Source organism: Monoraphidium neglectum (genome assembly GCF_000611645.1).
Source record: "Monoraphidium neglectum strain SAG 48.87 unplaced genomic scaffold scaffold01133, whole genome shotgun sequence".
Lineage (NCBI taxonomy): Eukaryota > Viridiplantae > Chlorophyta > Chlorophyceae > Sphaeropleales > Selenastraceae > Monoraphidium > Monoraphidium neglectum.
This window is the reverse complement of record NW_014012495.1, coordinates 9,168-17,948: the sequence shown is the minus strand read 5'-3', so window position 1 is coordinate 17,948 and position 8,781 is coordinate 9,168. Positions and strand designations below refer to the sequence as shown.

General features: G+C 67.7%; 3 protein-coding genes across 3 annotated transcripts; 1 reads left to right on the top strand and 2 right to left on the bottom strand.

Annotated features, from left to right (window-relative positions):
* Window positions 1-1,157: 1,157 nt before the first annotated feature.
* MNEG_6768 (hypothetical protein) lies at window positions 1,158-2,771 on the bottom strand (the record flags this gene model as incomplete). Its single annotated transcript, XM_014044762.1, has 4 exons — window positions 1,158-1,625; window positions 1,839-2,242; window positions 2,351-2,516; window positions 2,619-2,771. The coding sequence occupies 4 exons, from the start codon at window positions 2,769-2,771 to the stop codon at window positions 1,158-1,160; spliced, it is 1,191 nt and encodes a 396-aa protein (XP_013900216.1).
* A 459-nt stretch (window positions 2,772-3,230) lies between these two features.
* Window positions 3,231-5,622, top strand: MNEG_6767 (hypothetical protein; the record flags this gene model as incomplete). Its single annotated transcript, XM_014044761.1, has 5 exons — window positions 3,231-3,287; window positions 3,544-3,897; window positions 3,993-4,235; window positions 4,474-4,788; window positions 4,903-5,622. 5 exons carry the CDS (start codon window positions 3,231-3,233, stop codon window positions 5,620-5,622), a joined length of 1,689 nt encoding a protein of 562 aa, XP_013900215.1.
* A 793-nt stretch (window positions 5,623-6,415) lies between these two features.
* MNEG_6766 (hypothetical protein) lies at window positions 6,416-8,711 on the bottom strand (the record flags this gene model as incomplete). The annotated part of the gene is made up of 5 exons (XM_014044760.1): window positions 6,416-6,793; window positions 7,148-7,232; window positions 7,459-7,540; window positions 7,799-8,345; window positions 8,637-8,711. 5 exons carry the CDS (start codon window positions 8,709-8,711, stop codon window positions 6,416-6,418), a joined length of 1,167 nt encoding a protein of 388 aa, XP_013900214.1.
* Between the last annotated feature and the right edge of the window lie 70 nt (window positions 8,712-8,781).

Below are 8,781 nucleotides of genomic sequence, written 5' to 3'. Positions count from 1 at the left end.
GAGCTCGCCCGTGCTCTTGTCCCGCGCCAGCTGCACAAACCCGAACGTCCCGCTGTTCAGGTCCCGGATCTATGGGAGCGAGGGGCAGCAAGGGCGGCGCGGGGGCGGCGGTGGGGGCGTGCGTGCGTGGGGAGGGGGCTGGGCTGCTCCCAATGGAGCGCTGAGGGGCAGGTGGCGGCGCGGGGGCACACCCACCGCCCCGCGCGCGGCCGTTGCGGCCGCGGCAGGTGCGCGCGCAGCTGCCCGGCTGCTGGCACCAATGCGTCAGTGCGCCGCGGCGCGCGGCGATCGCTGCGTCTCGCGCGGCTCCGCGGCCGGGTCGGGCCAAGTGCGGGTGTGCCGCAGGCCCCTGGTGTGCCGCAGGCCTTGTCGTGCAGTAAGCCGCAAAGAACCCATGTGCGCAGCAGCCCCATGCTTTTCGTCACGCCAGGGAAGCCTGGCCAACAGCAGCACTAGTGTGGAATGTGCACCCAGATCGGCCCAGTGTGCGCCTCGGTCGCCAGTTGTGCCTCACCTTTTCGTAGCGTGGGTGGCCGAGCAGAGGCTCGGGCCTCTCGCCGCGCTGCATGGTCCCCGGGTGTGCCCTCCTCGCTCGGAAACGCGTTTGTTCCAAACACGCCACCAGAAGCCAAGTAGAGTACCACCTGGGTCCGCAAAACGTTTATCGAACTACAAAGCGCAGAGCTGCTTCGGAAGCTTGAAAACGACGGCGTGGAGTGCTGCACACAGACACTTTGCCCGGGGGTGTGTACAGGATAACGTTGATCGTGAGTGGGAGACTTGATACACTCAATATGGATAGTTGCGAGCTTCCAAACGTCTGTCGGCTGTTTGCTGTGCCATTTGTCAAGGGTCGCATGTGTCAGAGCTCTGAGCGTCAGAGGGGGGTGCGCAAGCCAGGATGAGATTGCAATGTTACAGCGACCCCATATCATATGGAAAGGAGGCATTCAAGGTGTTCATGGCCAGGAAAAGGGGGGGCACGCGGGAGACAAGGGGTGCCGCACAGGGCGGCATGCGGCCCTGTCATAGTGAGGAGGAGGGTTGGGGTAAGCGAACGATACGGAATGCCTTGGCCGGCCGGTCATTCCTTGCGCTCCAACTTGATAGAGCCTTCTGCAGACCACTCCGCGGGTGACCTCCATAGTGACGCGGCCCTAGGGCGGCCCGAACCCATCGCCGCCACCGGGAGCGTGCAGCACCGCCAGGGCGCCGCCCCGACTGCCCCCACCACCGCCGCCGACGCTGCCAGTGGGCGGCGCTTCCAGCGCCGCCACGCCGCCGCCGCCCGCCCACTCAAGTGCAGGGATCTCCACCTCCTCCCCGTGCTCCGGCGCCACCTCGCCGCCCAGCCGCAGCACCTCCCCCGCCAGCGCCGCCCGGTCCCGCGCCAGCCGCTCCGCCAGCCCCAGCGCGGCGGCCAGCTGCGCCCGCAGCGCCGCCTCCGCCGCCTCCGCCGCCGCCGCGCGCGCCTGCAGGTGCTGCAGCGCCTCGAGCCGCTGGCGCTGGACCTCTGCCTTGCGGTCGCGCGAGCGCCGCGCGGACTCCTTGTTGCGCAGCTTCCGCTGCATCGCAGCGACGTCGGCCGCCCGGCCACCCCTGCGCGCGACGGGCGCCTCCGGCACCTGGGGGGCCGGCGGCGAGCGGGGCGCGGCATGCCAAGGCGCTGTCAGCGGCGCGATGGGGTCGCGGAGGGCGGCTGTCGCCGGCGCCTCCCGTTGCGGCAGGTCCCTCGCACCTCCGCACGCACGCGGCAGCTCAGCAACTTGCCCAGCACGGCCCAGCCCCTTGGTGCGGCTGGCCATCGAGGTTGACCCGATCACAGGCGCCCCCCTCACCCTCAGCGTGGTGTCGGCGCTGAGCTCCGCTGCCTCCTCGTATTCCGCGCCCTCGTCAGCTGCCCCCGCCGCCTTGCGCTTGCGCCCGGCCACGCTGCCGTCGGCCGCCACGCCCGCGCGGCCTGGTTGCCGCTGAGCGTGCTCCACAGCTGCCCCCAGGCCGCCGCCGCTGTGCTGCTGCTGCTGCTGGTCTGCATCATCACCAGGTGCCAAGCCACCCACGACTGTCAGCATTTGGTCAGCCGCGATATCGTCGGAGGGCGACGCAGAGGCCGGGTGGCTGGATGGCGCACGTGCAGGCGGCGCCTTAGGCGGCCGGCCCCTCTTGCGGGGAGCGTGCTGCTGCTGCTGCTGCTGCTGCTGCTGCTGCTGCTGCTGCTGCTGCTGCTGCTGCTGCTGCCGCTCTGTGGTACCAGCGCCGGCATCAGCGCGATCAGCGGCGGTAGGCGAAGTGCTGGGCCCGGCTTCAGCATTTGCTGCTGCCCCGACCGATGTCACATGCACCGCCCCACCATTGCCGCCGCTCGCACGCTGCTGCTGCACCTGCTCAACGCTGCCTGCAGGCACCACGTCGTCCCCAGATGCTGCAGCGCTGGCGGCGCGAGCAAAAGCTGGCGCGTAGGGGTTGAACAGTGCGCCCCCGTAGAAGGGCTTCCGCCCAAAGGCTTGGCCGGCATTCTGGAAGCAGCGAGGGGCGTCAAGGGTGAGTTTCCCAGCTTCGCTGTGCAGGCGCCGCGCAAGCGCTCCGCTGCCATCGCGCCGGCCGCGTCCAGCCCGCACCTGGGCATCTGCCGCCTCGCCAGTCGCGTGCGCGTCCCAGTGCTCCGAGAAAGATCCTAACCAGTATGACAGGGACTCTTGAAAGCGTTCTTGCCCCGGCTGCTGAGGTGGGATGCTGCTCGAGCGAGGCGGTGGCGCCGACAACGCCTGCATCTTTGCTATACAGCTGTCAAGTACCTTCGAGAGTGGAGAGCAAGTAGCGACGCGCCGCTTTTCCTCGTTTTTACACGCTGATCTGGCGGCTTCCGCAGGGACTACCTCTCAGTGCAAAGTGGCGAGTTGAAAGAGCATGTACCCATTCACACTGGCTCAAGGCCGGAAGTAAGAGATAGCTCGGCTGAGTCGCGCAACGGTTTCTCTCGACCAGCTGCCATCAATCCTTCCCGTGCGTGTAAGTTCCATCCCTCATTGGTGGGGCAAGTCAAAATCTCACGTAGATGGCTTTCAACAGCGCCCTCCCGCCCTCTGAAGATCTCCGCCTGGTTCCAGTGTGCCTTTTCTGACACGGCCGTGTTTTCGGGGAAGTCAGCAGTAGTGGGGAAATCAACGTGTAAAGGCAGCAGCTTTTTGCGGTTGGCCGCTGACGCAGCGGTCGCTTGCGACCAGCACGTAATGTCGGCACCGCCCGCCGAGCCGCTGCAGGACCTGGAACGGCCAGCCAGAAAACAGGTGACAGCTGGAGCACCCCTCCTGATCTTTCCTTGCATCCGTCAGGCAGCTGGTTACCTGCTGTGACGCCCGGTCAACTGTTTCAGTACGCCCCTGCATCGGCGACGACCGACCAGCAGGGGGCTGCAGAGACACCTGTGCTGCGCGTGATGAGTGCGATTGCATACTCACATGCGTGCATGGGCATGCTTCACATGAATGCTTCACATGCACACGCACATGCACACGCATTCACGCCACCATTCGACATATCCAGGTCGAGCGCCCGGTCATCACCGAGCCGCAACGCGGCGCCGGCGCCGACGTCAACATCTGGAGCGGCCGCCGCGCCGGCGAGCGCGCCCCGAAGCGCGGCGAGCGCGCGCGCTCTCAGTACCGCTGCCGCCCGGCCCTCGACACGGGCCGCACGCGCGGCAGTCAGGGGCGCGTCGGCACCTTCTGCAGCTACTTTGCGCGCGGCCTCTGCGCGGAGGGCCCGGCCTGCCGGTATCTCCACCGCCTGCCGACGGCGGCGGACGCGGCGGCGCACGTGCGGGACAACAGCCAGGACATCTTCGGGCGCGAGCGGCTGCCCGACCGCCTCGACAACCGCTGCGGCGCCGGGTCCTATGTGAGCGTCGCGGCAAGCATGCGCTAGGCTTAGATGCAGATGCAGATGCAGACTCCCGGGGCGGTTGCCTTTGAGCGCCTTGCGCGCCCGTCCAGGAGGCTGCCGCGGCCGGCGCCGAGGCCGGCCAGCCGCGTGTTGCGCCGCCGGCGCGCAGTCGAAACGGCGGCAGCTCCTGGGCCACGCGCTCGGCTGAACGGGCGACGCGCCGCGTGACGCGCCGCCGCGCGGCGCGGTGTGCGTGTGCCGCGCCGCAGGACCGGGACAGCCGGACGCTGTACGTGGCGTACGGCGGCGCCGGCGGCTACGCGGCCGAAGAAGTCAAGCATTTGCTGGTGCAGGTGAGGCGGGGCCGCGCCGCTTTGCAGCGCACGCGAGGCCGGGCGGCGTCGGCGCGTGCTTGCATGCGGTCGCGCGCGCCTCGCATGCAGATGCATGCGCCTCGCGCACAATCGTCCCCCCTCCCGCCGCCTTCGTCATGTCGATCCGTCCCCTGCCCCCCATCTTTGATCGGCATGTCATGCGGGGCAGTAGACACCTTGCCCGCCCTGCGCCCCCTCCCTCCCTCCTCTCACCCAGAACTTTGGCGTGTGGGGGCCCCTGCGCGGACCGCCGTTTGTCGTGCCGTCCAAGGCGATCGCCTTTGTGCGGTACCACTGGCGCGCGAGCGCTGAGTTTGCCAAGGAGGCGATGCACGGCCAGGGGCTGGACGGGTCAAAGTTCGACGTGAGCAGCGCTGTAGGGGAGGACCCATGTCTGCTGCGTTGCCCTGGGCCGCAAGTGCTGCTGCTGCTGCTGCTGCTGCTGCTGCTGCTGCTGCTGCTGCTGCTGCTGCTGCTGCTGCTGCTGCTGCTGCTGCTGCTGCTGCTGCCGCCGCCGGAGGGGAGCACGCAGGTGTTATGCTTCCAGGGTTTTTGTTCTTACGAGCACGCTCTGCATCAGAAAACGCGGCGCCGCGCGGCACAGCAGGCCTGTCGAACCGCCTGCTCCGCGCCGCCCTTCCCACAGGAGGTGCTCGCGGTGCGCTGGGCGGACGACGACCCCAATCCCGGCGCCGTGGCCGCGCGCAAGCGCGGCGCGGAGGACATGCTCGAGGCGGCCAGCCTGGCGGCGTGGGACGCGCTGCCGGCGGAGGAGCGGCGCGCGCGGCTGGCGGCGCTGCAGCTGGCGCGGGGGCGCGCGCGCGGGGAGGTGGCGGCGGAGTACCCTGACACGGACGCACTGTACCAGCAGCAGCAGCAGCAGCAGCAGCAGCAGCAGGAGCAAGGGCATCACGGGACACTGGGCGGTGCAGCAGCGGGTGCTGCAGGGGAGGAGGAGTATGCATATCCAGACACCGACGCGCAGTATGGTGGGGCGGAGGTGCAGCAGGCAGCGGCGGCTGGCGGCGCCTGGGCGTGGGACGCGGCGGCGGGGCAGTGGGTGTGGCAGTGGGCTCTGCAGCCTGGCGGGGCTGGCGCGGAGTCGGATTGGGAGGCGTATGCGCGGAAACAGCAGCAGGCGTGGCAGCAGCAGCAGCAGCAGCAGCAGCAGCAGCAACAGCAGCAGCAGCAGAAGCAGCAGCAGCATCGGACAGAGCAAGGCCGGCGATTGGAAACAAATGCACCGGAAGGCAAGGACGGCGGCGAAGGCGCAGAGGCCCTGGGCTTGCTGGCAGCCTATGGCAGCGAAAGTGAAAGCGAGGGGGGCGACAAGAAGAGCCCTGCAAATGAACCCCAGGCGTCATGAGGGCCGACTCACTGCCTGCAGCCGCACTGCCGAATACTTTCTTAGCAACCCGTGTGTGCATATTCTGATTACAATGCGGCCACGCATGTTTGTTTTGCAAGAACAGAGAGGAGTGAAGAGACGATTTTTGGAGTTGTGCGCAAGTGCTTTGGGCATTCAGGCCCATTCATCGCTGCCGGCATTCGGCGAGCTTTCCACGCCGCGGCGCAGCTGGTGCTTGCGAGCTTGCCAGGCTCTGCGAGTTGCTGCTGGCGGCACTGTCCCCCGAGGCGATGGCATGGCGATGTGATCGGCATGCCACCGGCCTGCCATGAACTCCGCATGGTGTGCCGCCGGCTGCACCCAGTCTCCCTGCGCTAGCCAGCAGTTCCACTACTGCAAGGCTGCAAGTTACTGCGCTCAGCGGCTGCTTTTAGGTGACACCTTTGCTTTTGTCGTTGATCAAAAGTACATGAAAACCCTGGTGTGGTCATATGGAGCGATACAGACCAGCGCTCAGGTAGCCTAGAGGGGTTGGCCGCATGGGACGGCCGTGCGCCTCAAGCACAAGCTCTTTTCGGGGGCGCGCTGCGCGGAGGTGGGCGGGTTCGGCCGCGCGCCACTTGCTGTTGCTGCCAGAGGGCATGGAACACACGTTGCGTGGATTACAGAAACAGAGGGGGCACCAAATGCAGACCGCAGCAGCTGTCGCCGTCTTCGCCAGTGTGTCTATATATCACTATGGGAAAGAAGCAACAGCATCCTTGAATTCGCTGGGCCAAGAAATAATTGAGCAGCCGCTGGTCGTGCGCTCTCAGGAGCTCCCCGCCCCAACCGCCGCCTCCCCCGCTTGCACACCCGCGGCATGCCCCTGTGCCTTCTGCCTTGCGCCCTGCGCAGCCTCGCCCCCGCCGCGCAGGAAATCGACGTCCACAGCCCCGGCCACGATCAGGCACAGGTCCCGGTTGTACGGCGGCAGCTGCCTCAGCAGCAGCTTCTGCTGCAGCCGCTCTGGCCACCCGCCGCCACGGCCCGCCTCGTCGTCGCTGCCGCTGTCGTATGCGTCATCGTCGAGGGTGGCTGCAGCCACCAGGTCAGCATTGGCATCCTGCCGGGTGGGGTCCACGGAGGTCGGCCAGCAGACCACGAAATCGCCGTGGCCCACCAGGCGGTTGTCAGCCTTGTTGTACACCTGTCCATGGCCATGGCAGGTTGGTGCTCAGACGGTGACAAAATTGAACGCGTTCATGGTTGCGGCGTATGCAACACAGCTTTCCATTCCAAGCGAGTCTTTGAAGCTCGGAATCATGTGCACATGCCGTGCCCGCCGACCCGGCAGCGCCCACGGGGCAGTGATCACCAACACGCGCCACTGCCTCCTGCACGCCATGGAGAGGGGCGGCTCGCCCCAGGCAGGCCCAGCCCATTACTTGACAGCACCGCCACTGCAACCCCCAACCCCTCCCTCTGCCCTCCTGGGTCGGCGCCCATCCCCCCCCCCCTGCATTCTCCATGGGGACCCTGAGCCCCCTACTCAAAAACCCACCAGGTGTTTCGCCGGCACCCCCGCATCCACCAGCCGGTGGAACATCTCGGCGCTCTCAAAGAAGGGCACCGTCGAGTCAACACAGCTGCGGGGTTGCAGTCAGTCGGCAAACCAAGGATTAGATGGATGTTCTGCACGCAGCAACAATCCCCTTCTAACGTAGTAGGACAAGCCTCGCTCTGAACCGCATCCGGCACGCGTGATGCGCTGGGGCGAAAAGTTGGCTCGGGGCGCAGCGTCGGTCCCCCAGGGCTCGCCTGCTCATGAGGACGATGGGCGGCAGGTGCCGTGCAGCTTCCAAGGGGAAGGACGGCACAGAAGCGGCGCCCTCCAGGCTTAGGTCAGCCAGCAGCGCCTCCCTTTCGTCGTAGTGGCCGCCGCCGCGGTCAAAGCCTGCAAAGTGTGGGGGGGGGGAGGGTCGCAAGGGTTGCGCGCGGGGAGGCGAGCAAGACGGCAAAGCGGGTAAGGGGAAGGGGCACAGCCGAGGCGCCATTAGCATGTGGGGGCCGATCGAGTCCAGATGGCCGCGCATCACATGTTCGCCAAGTCCTGAGCTTCTGCTGCAGCAGCAACGGCGGCGGTCACGGGCAAGCAAGTGTGACCCGCGTCCCTCAGTCTCCCGCAGCTCGGGCCGCGCGCCTCGGAGCCCACCTATGCGGTGCGCGATGGCCTCGCCCGCCAGCGGGAACTCCTCGTAGAAGCGCACGAGCAGCTCTCCGTCCTCCTGCTCGCTCTCCCCTCCGCCGCCGCCGCCGCCGTCCTCAGCGCCGCGCCGCCGCGGCCGCCGCGCCGCGCGCCGAGCCTCCCCGTCCGCCCCTGCGGCGCGGCGGGCGCGCCGCAGGGCGGCGGCCAGGATGACAGAGGGGCTGACGGCCGCTGCCATGCCTAGGCCACCTATGGCGCGCTTCATGGTGCTGAGCTCCTGGACCCCCCGCTCTGTTTCGTATTCGTAGTGCTTCGAGATGTCATACACCCCTGCAATACCGACCAGCCGCAGCGGCATGCAGACGTCGGGGCCGCCGCTGGGGCCGCCCCCGCCGGCGCCGTCGGCCGGGGCGCCGCCGCCGCTTGTGGTGACGGCGGTGGCGTGTGCGGCGGCGTGCGCCGCGGCGTGCGCGGCGGCGTGCGCGGCGGCGGCGCGGTGGAGGAGGGCCATCGTGCACAGCTGGGCGCCGGCAGAGTGGCCGACCAGGGACACCTGAGATAGCAGGTGAAGTCGGAGGGGCGACAGGTGTCTGGGGTCCTAACGGACTACTGGACGTGGCCTACCGTTTGGAAAGTTACAACCAGCAGGGCAAGCGGCGCCCGCCTGCTGCCCAGGCCAGGCTTTTAGCTGACGTGAATCGTACTTCTTCCGCCTCAGACCAGGGCCAGATCATGTGTTATGCACACGCGCTCAAACAGGCGCGCGCACGTGCATGCACGCAAGCTCAAGCACCACGTGTTCTCGCGGGCGCAACCCTGCAGACGCATGCTGACGTGGACGCACCTGCGACGGGTCCCCTCCATACGCCTCCGCATTGTCCAGGATCCACGTCAGCGCCAGCCCCACCTCATCCACCATGGCTGGAACCAGGGCGTCCGGGTAAAGCGAGTACTGCAAGGTGGTTGAGGGGCGGTTGGGGGCGGTGGGG